Source organism: Cervus canadensis, chromosome 6 (genome assembly GCF_019320065.1).
Source record: "Cervus canadensis isolate Bull #8, Minnesota chromosome 6, ASM1932006v1, whole genome shotgun sequence".
Taxonomy (NCBI): Eukaryota; Metazoa; Chordata; class Mammalia; order Artiodactyla; family Cervidae; genus Cervus; species Cervus canadensis.
The window spans coordinates 80,772,157-80,794,793 of record NC_057391.1 but is presented as its reverse complement, the minus strand read 5'-3'; the positions used below and the strand labels follow the sequence as shown (position 1 = coordinate 80,794,793).

General features: G+C 44.7%; 1 protein-coding gene across 1 annotated transcript; it reads right to left on the bottom strand.

Moving 5' to 3' along the window:
- Positions 1-36: 36 nt before the first annotated feature.
- Positions 37-19,254, bottom strand: DLST (dihydrolipoamide S-succinyltransferase). Its single transcript, XM_043472569.1, has 15 exons — positions 19,123-19,254; positions 18,495-18,528; positions 15,381-15,429; positions 12,568-12,623; positions 12,368-12,442; positions 12,072-12,127; positions 11,458-11,569; positions 9,813-9,968; positions 9,367-9,443; positions 8,393-8,490; positions 5,031-5,161; positions 3,536-3,609; positions 3,148-3,231; positions 2,590-2,757; positions 37-1,599 (listed from the first exon to the last, which is right to left on the bottom strand). Exons 1-15 carry the CDS (start codon positions 19,183-19,185, stop codon positions 1,465-1,467), a joined length of 1,368 nt encoding a protein of 455 aa, XP_043328504.1. The 5' UTR covers positions 19,186-19,254; the 3' UTR covers positions 37-1,464.
- Positions 19,255-22,637: the final 3,383 nt, after the last annotated feature.

Sequence of the window (22,637 nt, the reverse complement as noted above, 5' to 3'; positions counted from 1 at the left end):
AGTAACCAAAAGAAGTACAGAAGCAGGAACACTCTCTGCGAACATTTGCCCTTTAATTTGCATTTAAAATCGGATTCTTTAAATACTGAGTTACAAGTTCTGAATAGTGAAGACAGTAGCTGCTGCAGGCACTCAGCACTGGCTCCCACCCCTCCCCCACCCAGCCCCCAGGCCTTGCTTCTTCGCTCAAGATACCAATGGGCATTCCACGCTAAGTAAATGGCTCCGGCTTGTCAAGGGTCAGCAGCCTCAGGCCTGGATGCAGTTGGAATACAACGTGATGAAGCCCAGTAACCTTCCTGACAAGATGTGTGCATTTAACCATGCTCCAAAGAATTCCAATGTCGGTGCCCAGACCCAAGGCAGTACCTCAGAGGTGACACTGGCCTTTTCCCCACTGTGTACAAGCATCTTGGGCAGGTTTCCATCCTCCACCAGACCTGTGTTCTATAGAGGAAGAGCTGAGGGTCCACTCCTGAAGGGCACTGACACAGGAAGGAACAGAACCGCCTCTGCAGCCCACAGGTTTATACCAACGGAATTTAAAAGCTCAAGACAATCTGAGCCAGTCCACAGGAAGTCACCTTCACGCCAGTCTCTACCAGGAGCCCGAGGCTGGGACACGCTCTGTCTCCCTGCCAAGAGGTGCTAGCATCTAAGTGAGAACAAGGTGGTAGAAATGGCTCCGAGCAGCCTGGAAAGGTCGGCACAACCACAGCTGTGTGTGCTTGCGCCAAAACGGGTCTTCCTGGTGCAGTTATGACGGAGAGTGTGAGGGCAGGCCCGGGTTCTGCTCCAGTCCTGTTTATGACACACGACCTCAGAACCTGCCTCCTCCCCTGCTCTGCCCCTCCAGATCCCCCAGCATGTGCTTCCTGGGAGAGGTACACGAGGCAGCTCTTAGACAGTGACAGCTGAGAAGGCAGGCACCACCGAGGCAGAGCAGCACCCGCAGCCTGTGGTCAGCACCTCCTCACGGGGGGGGGGTGGGGGGGGGGGGGGAATTGAGCCAGGACGGCGCCGCCAGCACGGAGGCGGCTCCGAGCCTGGGAGGCAGAGCACCCTCCTCAGCATCTCTGGAGAAAAGACGTTCAAAAGATAGAAACTTAATCACATGGTCCCCGGCAGTTTCCCTATAGTGTACTGGACAGGAAGAAAGCGAAATCATCTCTGTGGAGGGCTAATGGGAGGAAAGGCAGGAATAATAACAAGCATCCATTAAGGCTCTCTCTCTCCCTCAAGCCTAAGGAAATCAGATATTTGAGTGTAGGAGAGGGTGCAGAGGGAGAGAGCCTGGCAGGAACACCAAGAGAGACCTGTGACTGCTGGTTACATAGTGCCCTGGTTTCCTTGCTTGAGGCCAACAGCATGTGCCGGTCACCAGGCTGACCTGGGGCCTGTGAGGGGACAGGGAGAAGACTGGTTTTCAGTTCCTGCATGGTTGTGTGGGGCACAGGCTTCCTCCTAAAGGTCCAGTAGGAGGACTCTGGGATCCTCTACCGCTGCCTTGATTTTGCGGAGGAAAGTCACAGCCTCTCTGCCGTCGATCAGCCGGTGATCATACGTCAGGGCCACGTACATCATGGGCCGCACCTCCACCTACAGAGAAGAGAGGCCGACAGGTTTGTCTGCAGTGGGGCAGAGAAAGCCCTGATGAAGCGGGGAGATGACTAAGCACAGCCCACAGGTAAGTCCCCAGGTCCAGAGACTTTCCTACTTTGCTTTGTTGCTTCTAGATACAATGTGTTCAAAGACCAAGCCAGACCCTGAGCGCAAAGCTCCCACACTCAAAAACAAAAAGCTTAACCCAAGGAAACAGGAGTCTCCTTACAACTGTCTTTAAATAAAAACCATGCTCTGCCCTCTCACGTGTCTGCCATCTACAAGGAAAAGTTCCTCTTCAATTTTGGCTACCTGCAGTTTTTTCTTTAAAGATATAATAATAATTTTTTTTTAACTTGGGGTCCACAAATTCTCTGAACCTCTATGCAAGGTTGGGTATATGAGCATTTTCAGCAGATATCTACAATTTTTGGATTCAAGGAGTTAGGGACTTCAAAAGGTTCTAAACACAGGGGTCCCACAAAACATTTTCCTACCAACATATCTTGCGAGGCCAGCTCAAGACCCTCCGACCTCATTCCCTGACTCCCAGAAAAGCTCTAAGCATCGTCACTACAACCGGGCAGGCTGACAGCAGCTCTGCACTGCTGTCCCCCACTTCCCAAGGCAAGGACCACGCCTTCAATGGTACCCCCACACTCCCTAGAGAAGGAAGCCTGTTGACTAGTCCCAGATGAAGGAGCAAGCTTTCTCAGCTCGATGGTGCTCAAACCTTAATGTGCCTCAGAACCACCTGTACTCTCTGCTTCACTAGGTCTGGGAATGGGCCAAGAATTTGCATTTCCAACAAGTTCCCAGGTGCTGCTGTTCCACACACAATTTGAGAACCAATGCCTTAGCTATTAATTAGTAATGAAGAGATTCAACTTAGGCCTGAAATTACAGCGAATCTTTAACGAGCATTTAGTTAAGACTTCCCTCACCTCTTCACGTAGCTGCTGGGACATTAACGGTGATGGTTCCTACCTTGCCTCCCACAACCACTGGCCTATCAACGATGGCATGCATGCCTAGGATGGCAGACTGAGGGGGGTTGATGATGGGCGTTCCAAAGAGCGAGCCGAAAACACCTCCATTGCTGATGGTAAAAGTACCACCATCCATATCTTCAATGGCAAGTTCATTCTTCCGGGCCTAAAAACAGATTTTATAATTGAAAGGTAATGTCAACCCAGCTTCCTCCACCTAAAGGAAGTCCAGAAGGCTCACATCTGAGATCAATGGTCCAAGTTCTAGCTTTAACTGAGATGCCTGTGACTAGTTACAGGCTGGAGGAAAGGACTCTGGACCCTCCCTTTTCCGAGCAGGTTTACCCGGATGAGATGAAATCTTCACTCACAAGAGCACCATAAGCTCCACCAGAGCTGTACTTCGGCTCTTGCTCGTGACTGATGCTCTCAGGGCCACGTCCTCTTTCCACAGCAAAGGGAGGCCCCAGCTCCCTGAGCATCGCTCACTGCCCAGCCTCCCCAGGCTCTCTTCCCTGACCTGCCCCTGCAGCTCACACACACCCTTCCATCTTACCTTCTCTCCCAGTTCACTGATGGTTCGCTCAATATCGGCGTAATTCATCGTTTCCACATTCCTGATGACGGGAACGACCAGACCCTGATGAGAGTAAAAAGCTCTTTTCAGGTGTAAATTAACAGTACCCTTTATAGTTACAACTCTCTTGATTCAAGCCAAAGGTCGCCCCACCCCAGAGTATCTTAATTACTCAACGTGATTAATGTAGTCTAAAATATTTAGACTTGCAAAAGATAAAATAATGTGGTATGGTCAAAAACAGGTTTATTCTTCAAACAACTCCCTTCTAGACAAATGAATACAGAAAAAAGTCTCTCAAGAGGTCTGCTTCTTCAAATGGGTAAGAGTCAAAGACCAGAGATCCCCACTTCTTGCTCCAACATACCCGAGGGGTGGCCACCGCAACGCTGATGTCAATATAATCCCTATACACCACCTCTTTGGTTGCATCGTCAATCACTATGAAAGAGAAAACACGCATTACATAGAACTCCCCAGGCCGAGGCTAGTGAGGAAACATTTGCATTAGTACAGTAAAAATCCGAGATGCTTCGTACGGTGTGGACTGACCAGCCAGTACAAAAACCACCGCATTACAAGTGGCAGCCGGCACTCTTACTCCCAAGCCAACCAATCATAACTTCTCCCAAGTGTCCTGACTAAGCTTGAGCACAGGAGCATCCGTCTCCTCGGCAGCCCTGAGAAGGATCGGTACACGGGCTAACACAGGGTAAGTATGTGCTCAAGTTCTCGCTCACCAGCTCTACTCCAGCCCTCCCTCAGCTAATGGCAGGTTTAAAAGTGCCCCCCAGAAAGGGCAAGTTAGTAAAGGAAGTGGATGTGGGGGGATGTTGCTCATTCTGCTGCTCACTCCCAACAAGGAGCAAGGGAAGCCTCTTTCCAGAAGACTCGGTAGGAAGCGGTGTGGTCTGTCTTTAATATGCTACCCTGAGAGAGCAAACCAGTAGCTAAGAATTTAAGTCTGGTGCTCATGAGAAAATACAGGCTTGAGAATCTTTTCCATAGGAATTCTATGTTGTTTTGTAGATAGGATACCCCGGAAAAGCATATAAAGTGAGAAGGAGGCCAAGGGAACTCTGAGAAATGCCTACATGTATGGGCAGGCAGAAGAGATGCAGAGAATCATCAGGAAGCATAAGAATGGAAGAAGTAAAGAGGTTTCACATTTGGATGAAACAAAGTCTTTCCCCTACCTGAGGGCACACCACTTGGCAAAAGGGATTAGGACTTCTATTTCTAGACCTTTCAGGACCCTGCACTGCTGAGGGTTGCAAAAGTGCCCAATGTCCTCTCTCTAATCTTCCAAGGACACAGAGAATTGTCTCAGTGGAGAAGAGAACTGCTTGTTAGGTCAACATTTCAACGATGCAGGCGAGCAAAAAGTAAGGAAAATGAGCACCAAGCCCACAGAAGAGGGGCCAAGCCCAAGGCCTTCCAGTGAAGTCCACTGGCCAGAAATCAAAGGTCACCATGGAGCTATGCCAAGTACAGAAGTCGGGTCCCAAGATAACAGGGCTTGTGGGAGGGTGGGCAGCAGCCACAACATGAGTTTCCACACTGACATGAGAAGCTTGGAGAAATGGACTGGCTCAGAACCACTTGTCGCCAGAGCAGCTGCCAAACTTTGCACTGGGAAGGGAACCTGTTCTGTCCGGCTGGTAGGGAAGAAGCACTCGTGATGCCCATTCAGGAAGGTCAGTCCAGAAATCCCTAGGAAAGGTACTCAAGTTCTCACACATCTGAAATAAGACGCCTCAGTCACAGGACCATCGTTTTTGTGTGCTGAGTGTGGGGGAGCATTTCTATATTTACACACATACCTCCAGGACCTCTGTTGATTCTGGCCACCACAAACTCACCTGCATTTACCACAGGCTGCTCCTGCAAGGCAAAGGCTGAGGCCTTCACAAATGCCGACATGAAGCCTAGTTTGAGGTTATGTTTCTTCAGAAAAGCATCTTTGTGCCGAGCCCGCATCTCCTGGATGTTACTGCAAGAACACATTACAAAACAAACTGACCATAAAAGAAACCTCAATTCTGACTTTCACACTGGTTTCTAACTCCAGGTATACAATTGGGTAAAGTTTTCCCTTTCTCTGGACCATCTAAGTTCAAGTTTTGAAATATTCCACTAGAGGGTAACACAATTACTTCATTCCTTTAAAAACCTGGATCCAAAGGAATCAGATCCACTCTGTGTAAGGGCGTTTTCATGCTCCACAAGTCAGAGATTTTGTGACAGACAAAATGAATGAGTTCATACAGCGCATCAACAGCCTCACCCTGGACAAGAAAGTGACTTCTAGCTACACTGAATTCATGAGCTATCTACCCTGAAGATAGTTTTTTCTTTTCTTAAAAGCATAAAGTCCACAAAATAAGCACCATTCTTTTTCTTTTTATTAAATAGGATTCCCTGGTGGTTCAGATGGTAAAGAATCTGCCTGCAATTCAGGAGACCCAAGTTCGATCCTTCAGTTGAGAAGATCCCCTGGATAAGGGCGTGACAACCCACTCCAGTAGTCTTGCCTGGAGAAGTCCATGGACAGAGGAGACTGGCAAGCTACAGTCCTTGGGGTCACAAAGAGTTGGACATGACTGAGCGACTAACTTTTTCATTAAATATTTCTTGTTTATTTTCAAAATACCACCAAACCTAACTATGACTTGTGACATTTCTAATAAATGAAAACCAAAAAAACCCCAAACCACACAGGTGCACGTTTCATTTGAGCAAAAGCAGTCTTGACTACCTATGGATGGATATAATCCAGTGTTGTGTTAGGCTCATGAGAAAGGCAGTATATTCAAGCATCTCCCAGAGTGAGCAATTCCATCTGCTTGGTTCCTTCAAATGGGCACTAACACCCACCACACATGGTGGTCAATGCAAGGCACCAAGACATAAAGATAACATACACAGTTCTTGCCCTTAAAATTAATTTAATGGACATAGTTTCCTTGGTATTTAGAAAAGTGACCATGTGTGGACCTAAGCTTTTTAAAGTATAAGCAGCAAGGCTACTGGGAAACCTTTGCAGTGTGACCATTCTTTGTTCTTTTGGGGCTGGTTTTTCACAAACATACAACAGATGTACTAGAATTAGCGGGAAATGGCTTTCCCATCATTTTGCTGCAGAAATCTCCGTATTTATGGGAAGACAGTTCCGTGATGAAAATCGAATTTAACTTTATCTCAGGCCCAAATGCTCAGTTTTCTCTTTCTCCCTGTAATGGCTTAATCTGACATTAGCACGAAAGATAAGATGGTATAACTTTAACTCCCCTCTTTAGACCTCTTGTTTTTTAAAACGGAAGTTTTCCTAGGGAGACTGATTGGGTTTAAAATGTTTGTTTTCCTGAGTCTAACTACATTTAGTGCTAGGATTACCACCCTAAAGACATTACTGGTTCCCAAGACACAAGAGCTGCAGAAGAGGGAAAGAGAAGCGATAAACATCTCTGCTCTCAAAACTGCCCAAATGCTATTGTCTGGTCATTAAGTAGTTTCTATTTCAGAGTTCTGTCCTTGGAGGCAGAGGCTGGGACAACAGGGGAGAGGAGGAGGTCTCAGAAAGGCCCCTTATGGGTTAGCTGATCAGCACAAGACCTAAAGGGCACTCAATCTAAACCAGATTACTGGCTGCAGAGGGACCCCCGGCCATCATTAAGTGACACCTCGATTAGCTGCTGAAAGGAGATCCAACGACTGTACTTACTTTCCAATCAAAGCTGTTGGGCCAACTGCATCTTTCAAGGCCACAAATATTTACATGTTTTGTCTTAAGGAATTGGGTAGAATTTCAAAATCCAATTCAATTTGTGTACAATTTGGCCCTAATGCACTGAAACATAAGCTGCAGCCTTTGTGATTCATTAGTCAAGGTCCTTCCCTACATCCTATGGATACAAGAGAAATCTTTGGCTTGGATGACGTCTAGTCTTTTGGGGAAGCTTCACAATAGAACAGATGATGTCCAGTGAATGGACCCCAGAACCCTACTCTGTGAACAGTGCTACAGCACGCTGTCCCTAAACCATCTCCCACTCCACACTTCCCAGACCCTTTCCAAAGAAAACCATTACCCTGGTGAAATGCAGAGTAGCAGACTAAGCACTTGGGATAAAAAGAAGCAACGAGATGACCTAAAGACTTGATGATTTTACTTCCTGTATTATATATGAACTCTTACCCTGGCCCTTAAAACATTCTGAAATTTCCTACACGTCTTCCTCACAGTGATTGTCTCTCAGATGTGCCCTGTACTTTCCTATCTGTGCCAGGTCCATATTGTTAACATCTTCTGCAATGACCTTTCTCCATTATGCCAAAATGTGAATCGTTAAGGCCCCTTAAAGATCTTTTTCTCCAGGAAGCCTTTCCTGACTCCTTCCTCCACCTCGAAAACAATCTCATTTTCTTCTCCACCTCACACTTTTTGTATGTTTCTCATACTTGTTTTTCTAGATTTTACTTTGCATTTATCCAACAAGATGGTAGCTCCAGGCTACAGGTTCTTTATCACTCATCTTTGCATCCCACCAAAATATAGTGTAATATCTTGTACACAGTAAGCAATCAAAAACCATCTGTTGACTCGTAACTACATTCTCTTCCCTACACCTGTAAACAAAGTCTTCAAGAAGAAAAGTGAGTCAACAATTAGCTTACTATAGAAAGGGGCATACTGAATCAGTCCCTTTGGTTAATATTCTGAGGTTTTTTTCTTTAAAAGCAAAACTTGCTTCCCATTTCGTTATCGAAGTTGAGAAAGGTGAAAGATATGAAAAGCCTATGCCTTTCTACCCACTCAATCCTGAGTCGCTTAGGAACACACATAAGCAGCAGTCACAGTGAGAAAGAAGCAGGGTATGGCCCCCTGACTCTGGGCATGGTGTCAAATGATTCTCCATCCTGAAGGGGAGCCTTGTTGGCCTGGCTCCCCTATCTCTACTTGTTAACAGTGGTCATTAGAGTTTAAGACTATTACCAGCCTCATTTATCAGAAATCACAAGATTCAGGTATAAATCTACAAGGCTAAGTTTTTTAAATCACAGAGGAGGCAGGCATAGTATTAGGAAAGTCAGTCAGAGAATGAAACCAGTGGGTCAAGAAATAGTGCAAAGAAGTACTTCTTTCCTGTTAAGTTAGTTTTGGGCAAGTTCAAGAGTTTTGCAAGAAAAAGAGCACAGGGAGGAGGAGGACTAGAGCTCTCACCTCATGTCAATCTCATTGAAAGTGGTGAGCATCGCACAGGTGTTCTGAGCCTCCTTCAGACGCTGAGCGATGCGCTGCCGCATCCTGTTCATTTTCTCCTGAAAGGGAGAGTGGGACAAGTGTTGCCAACCTGGTGTCTTTGGGCCTAGCCCTCCCACTTAGTCTGCAGGAGCATGGGCGTGCTAGGAGGGGATAATTAAGGACCGTAGTATCTAAATACAGGAAGAGATCCAGGCTCCCTCTTTCCTGTGGTGGCTTGCTCCTCTGAGCGAGAACAAGGAAACACAGACAAAAACTACTCACTCGGATGTGCCCTGAAGTCTGATGAAGAATAGAGGCCCAGGAAATGGTTTGGTTTATAAACCAAAACCAATTTATGGAAAGGAAGAGTGTGGTGTAGGGCGAGCCAGCCCAAGAGTCATTATAGACAAGGCAATTTCTGGTGATAAAGACTTGCATGAGAACAGCTACTTGTGGAATGGAAACTCAGAAGCAACACATTTTTCAGGCTGTCGTATTTTTAGGAGGTATTCTCAGGCAGAGGAACCCACATTCTTGACCATACTTCCTTGAGGTTTTATGCCTGCCCCTAACTGCCACTGGGCAGACCTCAGCTAAGCATCCCGGAAGAACAGCAATAGAGCTCACTAAACCACCTCTCTGAAGTGTGGGAGGGAGAAGAAGCGTTACTAGGCTACCATCCTCTGCATATACCTTTCTCACCCACAGCACTTCAGTGGTAGCATGGCAGAGTGGGAAAAAAACCAATGGACAAGTGTTCAGAAGACCTCCATTTCTAGTCTTATCATTTGACAGTCATGTGAATGAACAAGTCACTTCCTAAACTGAATTTCCTTGCGAGGCCAAGGGAATCAGCTGCCGGCCACTCAAAGGCAGACAGAGCATACCCATATTTTATTAATCTCAACACTGCTCCTCGGCTTCATTGTTGGAAGTGGTCCTTAGAGGCTTACCCGATGTTCTGAACGCAGACCTATACCAGCTCCTGCCTCAGCTCTTGGAGGGGCAGCAGTGGGTTTTACAGCAGACACTGTAAATGAAGAGAGGGTACACTGAATCAGAAAATGAGAAACATTTACTTGAATATATGCCCATGCTTTCACACTGCACTTGTCACTTAATCTTCAAGGTATGCTGAGATATATTAGTATCATTCCTACTTCACAAATGAACAATCTGGTCAGAGAAGTTAAATAACTAGTCTAAGGTCACACAGCTATACACAGGAAGCTGCGATGCAAACTCAGGTCTTCTGATACAAAGTCTAGAGTTTCTTCTACAACACAGCCAATGAAGCCTGTCCAGAGCCATAATTAGTCTTAGACTTTGCCCCCTGAGGGAACACGGCACTAGATGAGATGTTCTGCCGTGAAAACACACGTGGGAGGCAGAGGCTTACCTGGCTTGCTAGTGAGCGGCTGTGAGGGTGAGGGCACAGGTGGCATCTGGGTGGGCACAGATGCTGCGGGGGGAGGAGGAACTGCAGACACTGCGGGTTCTGCTTTTGGGGCTGCAGCAGCAGGGGCTGCGGCTGGCTTGGCCTTAGCAGGAGCAGCTGGAAAACACGAAAAATAGATGCCATTGGCACTATGTGGAACGGAAAGCAACCAAACTGCAGATACTAAGTAGAATTTAACAGCAAAAGCTCTCTCTCTCATCAATTAACAAATGCTTCCTGAGTACCTGCTATACGTGTAAGGCTATGATACACACAGAGTGATTTAAAGCACTGTTCTTTCCCCAGGACTCCTAGATGTCCTACGTTAGATAACTGACTGAATTCAGCTGCCTTCCTGATTGCATAAATATCTATTAGTCATCAAGTTCAGCCAATACTTTCAAAGCACCTAAGTCAATGGTAATAGACTTCAAAGCAAAAGAAACCCAGCAATTTAACTTGTTGAAACACACAAATAAAAGAAACAACTTTCCAGTTACAGTAATACTGATTGTCTCCTGTGTCTCCTATTTTAACATTACATGTGGAAGAACTCTCTTAACTATTAAAAAATAAATGCTTAAATAATCAAGGACACATTTAGACTTTAGAGTTCAAAGCATTTTATCTAGAGTAACTCTCAGAAACTAATGAGGTGGTCAAGCAATGAAATTCACAACTTCAAATATTTTTTTATTTTACCCATTTGGATATCACCATCTGGGTTTATATTTAAATCAGAAGAACATCCTCTAAGAAATGGTCAGAAGATGAAATTCTCCAACTAGAAGAATCAATCTTATTCCCTAGTCTTCCACTGTATGTGCATTCCATTCTTGGCTTCTGATCTTATCCTGATCGAACATAATGATGCCATCTACCATCTTTCTGCTTAACTATCTTAACCATGAAATAGACTTTAGTAGTTACAGCACTTAACTAAAAATCAAAAGTTTTCTTTCCTAATCGCTGACTATAAGATCCAATATAAATTCATTTCCTTATTTCTCATTTCTTCCCAAGAAAAATTCAACCCTCCCTAAAAAATGTTGTGACAGAACAGATGTGAAAAAACTAGTCCAAAATTCTCCATAATAGACATGATGAAACACTGCTTCTTCTCACTTTAGAATAGCTGCTCCCAGCCCTGGCTATGTATCAGAATCACTTGGAGAGTGTTAAAGACAATAACAAAAACTATGATAGATAACCAGGATCTGAAAACCCCAAATTTAATATATCAGAATCCCTTGGCCTCAGAATCTGGGTATTTGTATTATTTTTAAAGTCCCCATGTGACTCTGCTGCCAGGGTGGGGGGAGGGGACAGGAAAAAAAACATTATCTCTAAAATCTTCTTCCTTCCTATTTAAGAAAAGGTCAAGCACCAGAAAGAACACTATTGTGAGATTTATTTTCTTAATACCCTTTCTTCTAAAATTTGACATTTAAAGTTCACACTATATATATATCTCCTCTTACTGCCTCATTAAAGGCAGTGGGAGTGCAAAATGGTATTTGATGTATCAAGGAATTAGTATATTATGCTCAGCCCCAATTCCAAGGGGGAACACTGGAGACCTTGACAACCAGGAGAACTTCTTTACCGCCAGTTTTCCTGAGTGTGAAAAGAGGAGTGCCTCCTTCTACTTTTCCCCCATCAGGTACCAAAAGAGCTTCAATCACGCCATTTGCTGGTGATGGAACCTGCACAGAGGTCTTCAAAAGGAAGACAGACAGAGAAAGAGTCCAAATTTTTACTCAGCATTAGAAAATTAATTATATAGAATCTCAAATGAGTCACAAGAGTTGCAACACAGATATACAAGACCCTGCATAAACATCAAGGCTACACTTTCAGAATAAGAGTAATCAATGCTACTGTGAAGATTCACCTTGTCTATCCTTTCTCAGAAACATTAAAGCAGGATTCAGTTAGTGTGTTTCCAAGTGATACATAAAAAACAACTGGAAACAGTTCATGTATACACACACAAAAGCTATAAAACTAAAGCTACTAAAGTACATAGTACATACACCTAGAACAATCTAAAACTAAACTTTAAGTATTTTTTTTTCTTTTTACTGAGCTATTCCAACAATTTTACAACTGAGGCAGCTAAAAATTATCTTCAAACAACAACTAAGCCCCTGTTCCTCTCATTAGGCTGAGAAACCAAGGAGAGACCATGGAAAGATGGCACCAATAGGGCAAGCCTACCTTGTCAGTTTCAATCTCACAAACCACTTCATCTTCTGCAACTGTGTCTCCAACAGCTGAAAAGACAGTCAAAGCCTACCTGTTAGGGGTGAGCAGTGGGTAACAAGAAAAGTAGCCATTAAATCCCCTTTGGCAGGTGTTACAGGACCCCTTTCCTACAGGCCACGGGAAAGTACACTGCATGTAAAGAAAAGGGTGGAGCCAGAGGTTCCACTGATTATCATGGAGGTGAGGGGAGTAAAGGGGACTTTTCAAAAGTATTTAAATTTAAGAAGTGAGAAGGCAGTAGATCTTACCTTTCTCCCACCTGACATCCCCCTCTGTGACAGATTCTGCAAACGCTGGGGTTTTGACTGTAATCACATCATCCTCTAGGAAAAGAGGGGGAAAAAAAATCACGCAGTCCATATTTCTCCTTTTTCTGCCATTAAATTCAATTGTTATTCTTCTCATTAAAATTCCATTCCCAAGAGCGGAGGGAGCTGAAGGTACTTACTGCACACAGCTGTAGTTCTAAAGAATCGAACGCTGAGGATATTACTGCTGCTAACGCTACAAAACAAACATGAAAATAAACTCCTTTAACAGGCGAATCACTCACAGTTTAGTCTAGATAAGGCATGACAGATCACCTTCCCTGTTTTTTATTTTTAATTAATCTTTATTGGAGCACAGTTGATTTCCAATGCTGTGTTGGTTTCTGCTGTACGGCAAAGTGAGTCAGTTATACAAACATCCACTCTTTTCTAGATTCTTTCACCTTCCCTTTAAACCAGTGATTCTTGACTAGCAGAGCCCATCACTGTGACCTGGGGAACTTTTTCAAAGCATACCTATCTAGGCCCCATTTCAGAGACCATGACTCAGCAGGTCTAGAGTAAAGCCTGAATGACCTGGGTGCCTTAAGTAGTAGGCCCTTGGGTGAGTGAAATGTGCTGCAGTGAAATGCCAGCTCTTCCAGAACAGACTTAACAGACTTACGTTTGCATCTCTGAAGAAAAAGACAGCATCTTGGTCCTTTGCGTAACCACAAAAGGACTCAGCTTCCTGATTAGGTTTTTTCTTAACTAAATCCAAGTAAGATAAAACTGTGTGCCTTCAGGGTACTTGCCACTATGCCAAGTAAAACAGAATTTCTGTCTATGTGATTACAGATTTAGATAAGACAGCAAGATGAAAGCAAAACAAGGTGTTATATGCAAAACAAACAAACAAACAAAAAACCCACTGAAAACTTCACAATCTCCCGTTCTCTGCCAGAAGGCAGCACATCAGTCCACTCTGGACTCATTGAAGAGGAACCTCAAAAGAGCAAGTATTCTCTGATATGACACTAACTTGAAATAATGTAACCTGGAGAATGATATGACTTTGTATGCACAAAACCATGAACAGTGGTTACCACTGGAGAGTGGGAAATGTTGATATATAGCGTATCTGTGGTTATCTGCCACATACACACACATTTTAGAAGGGTGATTTGGACTGACGGGAACTTTCACTTTCTACACTTTCAGGACTGTCTAAATATTCTACAACAAGCACCTTTACAATAAAAAGTGAAATAGATTTAAGTTGCCTTTGGTATGTTTAACTTCTATGTAAAACCAAGGGAAAATATGTGTTATTAAAAAAAATACAGAACACAAACTGTTCTGCATAAAAGTTTCCAACCATGTATAGGTACATGTTCATGGGCAAGAACTAACAGGTAATGTGTCAATGCAGACTGATCTCTGAGGACACCCAGAACCTGGCACACAGGCTATCTCTGGGAAGAGGAACGTAGTAGCACAGGAGAACAGGATAAAATCTTCTCACGGACACTCTTTTTACTTTTGAACCATGTAAATGTGTAACCTATTAAATAAAAACATAAAACCAAACATATTTTTACAATAAAAGATTTTTAAGTAAAACAGGTACCTTATTCACAGAAAAAAGACAATATACAATACAAAAACAGTTACTAGATTAGAGTAATTCCCTAATCTGTGATCCTCAACACTCTAAGTTTAGGAGTTTTTAAAATAATTTACTTTCAAATAGTTATTTGTTGTATTTATTGCATAGGATTTGTGGTCGCTCTAATTTTCATTTAAACTGTAGATAAGAAACACACTTTGACTCTCCCTAAATTATTTTTAATTTACTAAAGTATTAGATGTTAACAGTAGAAAACTTTAGAGCAAAAAGAACATTTACAATGGGACTATACCATACAATACAAAAGGAATAATTTTATAACCCGCTTTTTCCCACTTATAGAATGAACACATAACATAGCATAGCCTAACCAATCCACTGTTGTCTGGCCATTCTGAGAAACACAGGTACACTAGGAGCTCAGTACAGATCCCTAGAAATGGGATTGCTAGATCAAAAGGTACACATAGTTCAAAGACTCATGAACGCCAAATTGCCATTGTACTGCACAGTGAAGAAGGAGCAATCTGCTGACCCTTCATTTTGAAGATTCTACCTATAGAGAAAAATAGCTTGACAGCTGCTCAACAGGAAACTAAAGAGCGTCCTCTTACTACCACCCTGAAAATACTTGGAATGCAAAGTAGCATTAAGCAACGTTCACAAGCAGAAGTTAATGTGAAACACACATGGGTGGCCTCTCTCCAAATTTTGCATTATGCAATAGTAGCATTCATTCCCTCTACACTAGTCAAAGTCCCAGGACTTAAATGACTAGTCTCTTGCTTTTACTGTTTCTAAAATGCGTTAACTATGCAACCAAAAGTGAAAGAAAGTGAAGTCGCTCAGTCGTGTCCGACTCTTTGTGACCCCATGGATTGTAGCCTATCAGGTTTCTCCGTCCATGGGATTTTCTAGGCAAGAGTACTGGAGTGGGTTGCCATTCCCTTCTCCAAGGGATCTTCCCAACCCAGGGATAGAACCTGAGTCTCCCACATTGTAGGCAGATGTTTTTACCATCTGAGCCACCAGGGAAGTTGCATGCTCTTAATCTCCACAATAAATGTAACCTCCAGTCCTTCAGCTTCACTTCTATCCAACCAGAATATTTAGGAGCACCCTTCTATCTAGTCCCATAAAAAGAGGATTCCAGCCTCACTTTCATTATAATCTGAACGCCTGGTCCTGACACACTCCTGGTCCAATACTTCACATGGGGCTGAAGTTCAGGCTCACAACATAAATTAACATCAAGGTCACGTCAAGGGACTCAATATAACCAGCTTGATTACTAGGCTTGAAAGACAGGAAAGAAAGCAGATGGTCAAACTGGTGTCTTCAATACCCCGGGTCCACATATCTGTGCTCCCCAATGATACTTACACAGTCTTCCTGCTGTCAGGGTAACCTGGTCCCTGACATAAGGAGATCCCTGCAAGAAACAAAACAACTCTTAACCAACAACTCTTTATCTCATACAGGATACCTGCTGGGAATGGAGAAGAAGTTGTTTACCCCCTAACTCTGAGATAGAGCAGGATCAACAGCAGGCAATAATATAATCTATATCACAGAGTCCTGCCTCTTAAACTTTTCCACCATAGTAATTGTAATGGCAGAAAAGAACAGGTTATGTGCAACTGTGGGGAATGGGTTTGAGGAAGAAAGGGGAGAATTCTATAATCTTATTTATCTCAAAATTCATAAACTTTCATTATCCCTATATGTTTTCACGATAGAATGCCTCTATTTCCCAAGTTTTCAAATACAATTGAAGCCTGAAAGAGACACATGCGAGCTTATCCTGTGACTACACACAGGCTAGTCAGAGAAGCAGTGGAACGTTTGGTGTGAGTTTGTTTCCCTGGTTACTTAAAATGCACTGAGCTGGAAGTCTTGTTGCCTTGAATTCCAACAACAAAGACTAGGCTCCTTCAGGCCCAAGGTCTTCAGCTTGCTCAAACTACTACACCTCCTCTCCGTTCACTGCCTCCCACTCTTGCCGAGACCTTCCCTTCTGGTCACACTTAACAAGGTGAGAGCTTCTTTCTGCCCCACCAATTGTCCTTATTACTAATAACCGCACTGCTGCAACAGACAACTGCTCTATCTGCTTCACCAGATTATATTCTTTCATGTGTCTTGTTTTTTCAGATCAAAAACAGCTCTTTCTGAACCATGGGCGTAAGTAATACCAACTGGAAGACAATTCTCTCTTGTCCCAGCTTCCCACAAACATCCTCAAGGTTTCAGTTAAGTAAGTCACCTCTTAAAAAAAAAAAAAAAAAAAAAAGTAAGTCACCTCTTGATGTCCAATAGCCAACGACTATAGTACAAATCCCAAACATAGCATGTATGAGCTTGCAGCCAGCAAGCAGCCCATACTGATTATTGGAATTCCAAGTCCACTTTAGAGTTTATCCTACAGCAAGTTTCATTTGTACAGTGCTTTAGAATTTATAAAAAGCTTTCACATAATGACCTCATTTTGATTTTCATCTCACACTCCCTGAAGTGGAATGACCATTGCCATTATTCTCACTTCATATATAAGTAGGGCTTTTGGAGGTTAAGTGGCTAGCCCAAGGAGAAGCCCTGAATCACAACACAAACGGCAAGAACAAGGCTCTTCCCACTGTCCTGCCAGTCTATAAAATGGAGAAAATGTTTACCGGCGTTTTTCAAAATTCCAAGTTAAAGAGTTTATTACTGAGAGTCCCCTGTGAGCTAACACTGTGCTAGGTGCTTACGATCTCATGACTCTAAGGATAAAGTCCAAAAACTTTACACATTCCTGTCCAGCCCTTCCAGACAAGCTTCTTTTCCATTTCTATGACTGGTCATGTCTCCTCCTGTCTGAAAACTTAGCATAAGCAATTCCCTTTGCCTAGAATATCGTCCTCTTGGCCAACTCCTATATATTCGTCAAGACTTGGCATAAATGTCACTTCCTTGGGGAAGCCTTTACTGATGGTGCCACCTCACTCTCCACCCTCCCAAGCCTGGCTTTATCATCCCACCCTCTACTTCTCTTTCACAGTGATCACAATGTAATCATGTACTTATGTAATTAAGGGTACGTATGTACCCTCCTGGAGGGTAGCTGCTGCTGCTGCTGCTAAGTCACTTCAGTCGTGTCCGACTCTGTGCGACCCCATAGACTGCAGCCCACCAGGCTCCCCCGTCCCTGGATTCTCCAGGCAAGAACACTGGAGTGGGTTGTCATTTCCTTCTCCAATGCATGACAGTGAAAAGTAAAAGTGAAGTCGCTCAGTCGTGTCCAACTCTTAGCGACCCCATGGACCACAGCCCACCAGGCTCCTCCATCCATGGGATTTTCCAGGCAAGAGTACTGGAGTGGGGTGCCATTGCCTTCTCCGCCTGGAGGGTAGACACCACCTCTATCCCTGCCACCTAGCATAGTGTCTGGCATATAGTGAGAATTCAACAAATAATCTATTCATTACGAGTAAATGATAATATGATGGGTTAGGAATTCAGGCTGAGGAGCAGACCTGGCTTGACCAATAGTTGGCAGAGAGACCTTGGTCAAGGCACTTAACCTCTCTTAGCCTTGAGTCATACATTCGTAAAATAGAGAAAATATTTATTTTACTGTTTCTTGATGAGTAACTGAAAAAAGGCACAGAAAGCACTCAGAACAATACTTGGCACATAGAATGCCCATAAGAAAATCAACTCATTCAATGAATATTTATGCCATGCATATAAAAAACTATTGGGATAAAAACCTGAATTCTTTCCACTCCTCTCTCTGCCATCTTCTATCTCATGCCACTCTCTCCCTCAACCAAAATGTTCTGGCCAAATCACCTCTTTTGCTAGTTCCAAAATATTGACAAGAGCTTTCCTTCCCCAGGGACTTTGCACATGCCATTCCCTTCCCTTCTCCTGCTCTTCATCTGGATGGCTCCTGTCACATCCTCTGGGTCACAGCTTCAGTGTCCAGCTTCATTTGTTTCCTTTTCAGCATTCATGATAGTCCATTCGTTAGGCAATTTACATATTGTCTTTCCCTAACTAGGCTGTAAGTTCCCGGAGGGTGAGAAACCGCCCCCGCCCCACCACTTCAGTGCTGTATCCCTTGTGAGTGCCTAGCAGCAGAGGTGCCTGACACTGAGTAGATACTGAGTAACTATGTGCTAAATGAACAAACGGCAGCTGTTACTAAATAGCATTTGGGGTGGCTTCCAGTGGCTAGGACTCGGCACTTTCAATCAATGCAGCGGAGGGGGGGCGGGGGGCGATCCCCGTTCCATCCCTGGTCGGGGAACTAGATTCCCAAATGCCTCAACTAAGACCCGGTGCAGCCAAATAAATCAGTAATTGTTTTAAAATAAATAAGAATCTTTTGTTTCGCTCCTCTCTCTCTCTCTGAACACGAGGCGGAGAAACACAGGCACCTGATTTCCTCACACGCGACTCTGCCCAGGAGGAGAGAACATTTTTAGGGGACGGCAAAAGGGCAGAACTTACCGGGCAGGGAACGTCTCCCTAGAGGGCAGTTCCCCTGTTGAGAAAGAAGACGTCGGTCACCCGAGACGAAAAGTGAGGAAAGAAACAGCTTTTTCAAGTACAGACTTAAAGCTGCCCCCGGGACTGCTGACAGGTGAACCTCAGGCCTCCTACCAAAGGCAAAGGCAACAGCAACAACGCGGGCGGGACGCCTGGCCTGCCAGACTATCTCAACCTTCCCCCACGGGAGTGATAACCCACTGGCTTTTTAACAGAGAAGAAAAGAGGTCCCCGGATCCAGTCGGGGGCTTCCGCGGCGCCTCCCCCCGAGCTCTAATAAGAGTCTGGTGCCCGGGCGGGCGCGGCTCTGGGCGGCTCCTCCGCCCGCGCGGACGGAGGGTGGGGTCCGGCAGGGGCCGCGGTGCCGGCGGCCGCGGGAAAGGCGCCCGGCCGCTGGGCTCCACAAGACGGCCGGGGAGGCGACAGCGGCTCCTGGCCTCCCAGCACCGCGGCGGCGGCCTCCGCGTCCCGGTGCCCTTGGTGCCCGGCCTGGCCGGCGCGCCACGCCCCTTGTCGTCCCCACCCTACCCCCGTCTGCCCGCCGGCGACTTTCTCACCCACCGGGGGTCCCGGCTCCGTCGGACCGTACCTTCTGGAAGGCGGAGAGCGAGCGGCTGAACGCCCGGGACGCGCAGCGGGACAGGGACAGCATCACGGCGGCGGAGCCGAGGGCGGGCGGACACCGGATATTGGGCCCGGCAGCAACCGGAAGCGGGGCAGGCCGCGGCACCCGCTGCGCGGGGAGGGGGGTGGGAAAGGTTGTCCGGACCGAACCACTGCCGGGCGGGACGGGGGGGTCCGCTGCAGCTCAGTCTGGGCCTCCGGAAGGCTCCTGAAACCTTCCGGCGACAGATCGCCCCGCCCCGGGGTCCCCTCTTCCCCGTATCTCCCCGCGGAGCGTTCGGATAAACTCGGCGCCCATCTCCCTTGGGACAACCCCACCCAGGACACCGCGCCCATCTCCCTTGGGACAACCCCACCCAGGACACCGCGCCATTCTTCCCCCACATTCCCGGGGAAAAAAAACAGAAGGCGGCGTGGGCTTCTTCCGACTCGGACCTTGGCTGACGTGCACGTGCGATCTTAACACTTCGTGTGGCCTTGGGCAGGTGACGTTGCTTCCCTAAGCCTCAGGTTCCTCAAAGATGGGGGGGGGGGGGATCACTTTCCGGAACAAAGAAACGGAACACCGAGGAACCTCTAAAGGGCTCCCGTTGCCCTTTAACTGACCTGAAGATGTTCAACAAGCCGCCTTCTGCATCCTTATCTCCTCATCGTCCCTGCTCAAACTCTCTCCAGCCGAGCTGGTTGTTCCCCATACCTCTTGCGCGTTTTGGAGGCTGTTCATTTGTCATTCTACCTCTAGAAAATAAACTCCATGAGATTTAGGAACCTGGTCTATCTTGTTCACTTCTTGTATCTCCGGCCATTTATTAAAATTACAGTTTTTGTTGAAATATTATTGACTTGTAGCACTGTATAAATTTAAGAGCGTAACTTGATTTATGCATCTCATGAAGTGATTATCACAAAAAGTTTAGCGAGCATCATCTCAGCATTCAAAACACTAAGATCTTGTCAATCCATTCCCTTCACGTCATGGCAAATAGATGGGGGAAAAATGGAAACTGTGACAGACTTAATAAAGTCTCCAAAGTCACTGCAGACGGTGATTGCAGCCATGAAATTAAAAGACACTTGCTCCTTGGAAGAAAAGCGATGACAAACCTAGACAGCATATTGAAAAGCAGAGACATCGCTTTGAGGATCAAGGTCCATCTAGTTAATGCTATGGTTTTTCCAGGAGTCATGTACAGTTGTGGGAGTTGGACCATAAAGAGGGCTGAGGCTCTCCAATTGTGGTGCTGAAGAAGACTGTTGAGAGACCCTGGGACTGCAAGGAGATCAAACCAGTCAATCTTAAAGGAAATCAACGCCGAATATTCATTGGAATGACTGATGCTGAAGCTCCAATACTTCGGACACCTGGTGCGAAGAGCCGACTCATTGGGAAAGACCCTGATGCTGGAAAGATTAAGGGCAGGAGGAGAAGAGGGCAGCAGAGGATGAGATGGTTAGATAGCACCACTGACTCAATGGACATGAGTTTGAGCAAACTTCGGGAAATAGTGAAGGACAGGGAAGTCTGGCGCGCTGCAGTCCATGGTATCTCCAGGAGTCGGACATGACTTAGCAACTGAACAACAAATCATCTCATAGGTACAAAATCAAAGAAATTTTTTTTAAATGTTTTTCTTGTGATGAGAACTCTTAACAGTTATGCTCTTTAAAACATTCATATAAAAATAAATAAATAAATAAAAGCAAAAGAAAAAAGATAAAAACATTCATATGTATTAATAACATACAACCTAATTTATCATGTTGTACATTACATCCCTAGTACCTACTTATAACTGGAAGTTTATATCTTCATCCAATTCCCCTTCTTCTGGTAACCCCAAGTCAGATTTCTTTCTCTATATGTTTGTTTGTTTCTGAAGTATAATGTATCCCCAGCACTTAGAACAGAGATTGTCATAGTTTAGATGTGCACTAAAAACTTCTGGGCTGAATTGGACTGCCCTGCTTCAAAGTGAAAGCACGTGGCACTCCCTCTATTCTTTAGCTCCCCCTCCCCTTAAAGCCCCAAGCTCCTGAGTATTCACTTTCATAGTTCACTTCCCTAATAGAAAAGGTGTTCTATAGGCTTCTGCTTGAATTAAGAATGAATGAATGAGCTGCTTGGTGCCTACTCATGTTGGTTTCTTTAGTTGAGTCCTCTTGCCTGGTCTTTAGGAACTTTCTGGTGCCTTCAATGACTCAAACCCTGAAAGCACTTCCACTGGAATTCTGGAGGGGTGAGCAGAAGCCCTAACTTGAAATAGAGAAAACGTCTTTGCCCTATCACTGCCCCGATCAAGTCCTCAGCATCCTTCACCTGGATTATTTTAAAAAGCTTCCTGAAAGGACCCAGGGGGCCACTCCCAAACTCTCTTAACTCATTCTCCACACCTGTGTCAAAGATGCCTTTGAAATGCAAATCTAATCCTGTCACTCCCCGGTGTAAAGTCCTTAGATTGCTTCTCCCTATCAGTGGGATAAAGTCCAAACTCTTCAGTTTCACCTGATAATCTGGCCTCTGGCTATACTTGCCCATCCCCATTCTCACAGGTGCTGAGCTTTAGTAGCTTTAGCTATTTCACTCCTTCTGAATCTTTGCCTGGGCTGTTCCCAACTCCTGTTCACCTAGGCATTCCTAATCATCCTCTAAATACCTTTTGAATCCCTTCCAATCCCATGTAGCAGAATTAACATATCTTTTCCATTTTTCCAAAGCATGTGCCTGTGTCTCTACATTGCATTGTAATGTCATTTTTACTTGTCTGTCTCCTCTACTGGGCAGAATAGCAGGAGGAGAGAGTTGACTCTGTTTTCCTGAATGCTCTGCATAGGATGCAGTCTCTGGTATTCCATAGGTACTCAATAAATACAAGTAGAATGAATACATACTGCCATGCTGACAACACTGATGGTTGCAGCTGAAGAATCCAAAAACAGTAATCAGGAGTCATGGCAATCTTTTGCAGGGGTAGCTGTTAATATTTCTTAATAGCTACTTAATTTTTGCAGTTTTCAATAATTAGTTTTTGAGATTCTCATTGACAGTTTAGAAGCTCAGGCCTGGACAATATGGCAAAACATTTCTCCTGGAGTTTCAATCATCACCCAAGTTAATTAGATGTTACAGTATTAGATACCACACACATGTAGGAGTATACATGTGTGTGTACACACATATGTGGTAACATGCAAAGTTTATCTCACAGGATAAAGGTAGAAACTAATTTTCTTGAAATTCTCATATGAGCTTCCATGGAGCCCAAGGTCCAACACAATCAGCTTACACCTTCTTCTGTATTTAAAGCCTCCCAAGACACAGCATCATCTATTGGGACAGGAGTTGATGACTACAAGTTCATAAACTTGTGTTTATGGCAGGGGTCATAAAATTTTTAAATTTTTATGGTAAAATATATATTCAAAATGGCATATAAAATACATGTGTGTGATTTAAAGGAAAGGAATAAAAAGAATACCCAT

Excerpts from the sequence above, each read along its gene's own strand:
- DLST (XM_043472569.1), bottom strand. The coding sequence starts at position 19,185 with ATGCTGTCCCTGTCCCGCTGCGCGTCCCGGGCGTTCAGCCGCTCGCTC. Across the intron at positions 9,969-11,457 it reads CACACTCAGGAAAACTGGCG|CTGCTCCTGCTAAGGCCAAG; the intron begins GTAAAGAAGTTC and ends CGTGTTTTCCAG. Across the intron at positions 2,758-3,147 it reads TCAGTGAACTGGGAGAGAAG|GCCCGGAAGAATGAACTTGC; the intron begins GTAAGATGGAAG and ends ATCTGTTTTTAG.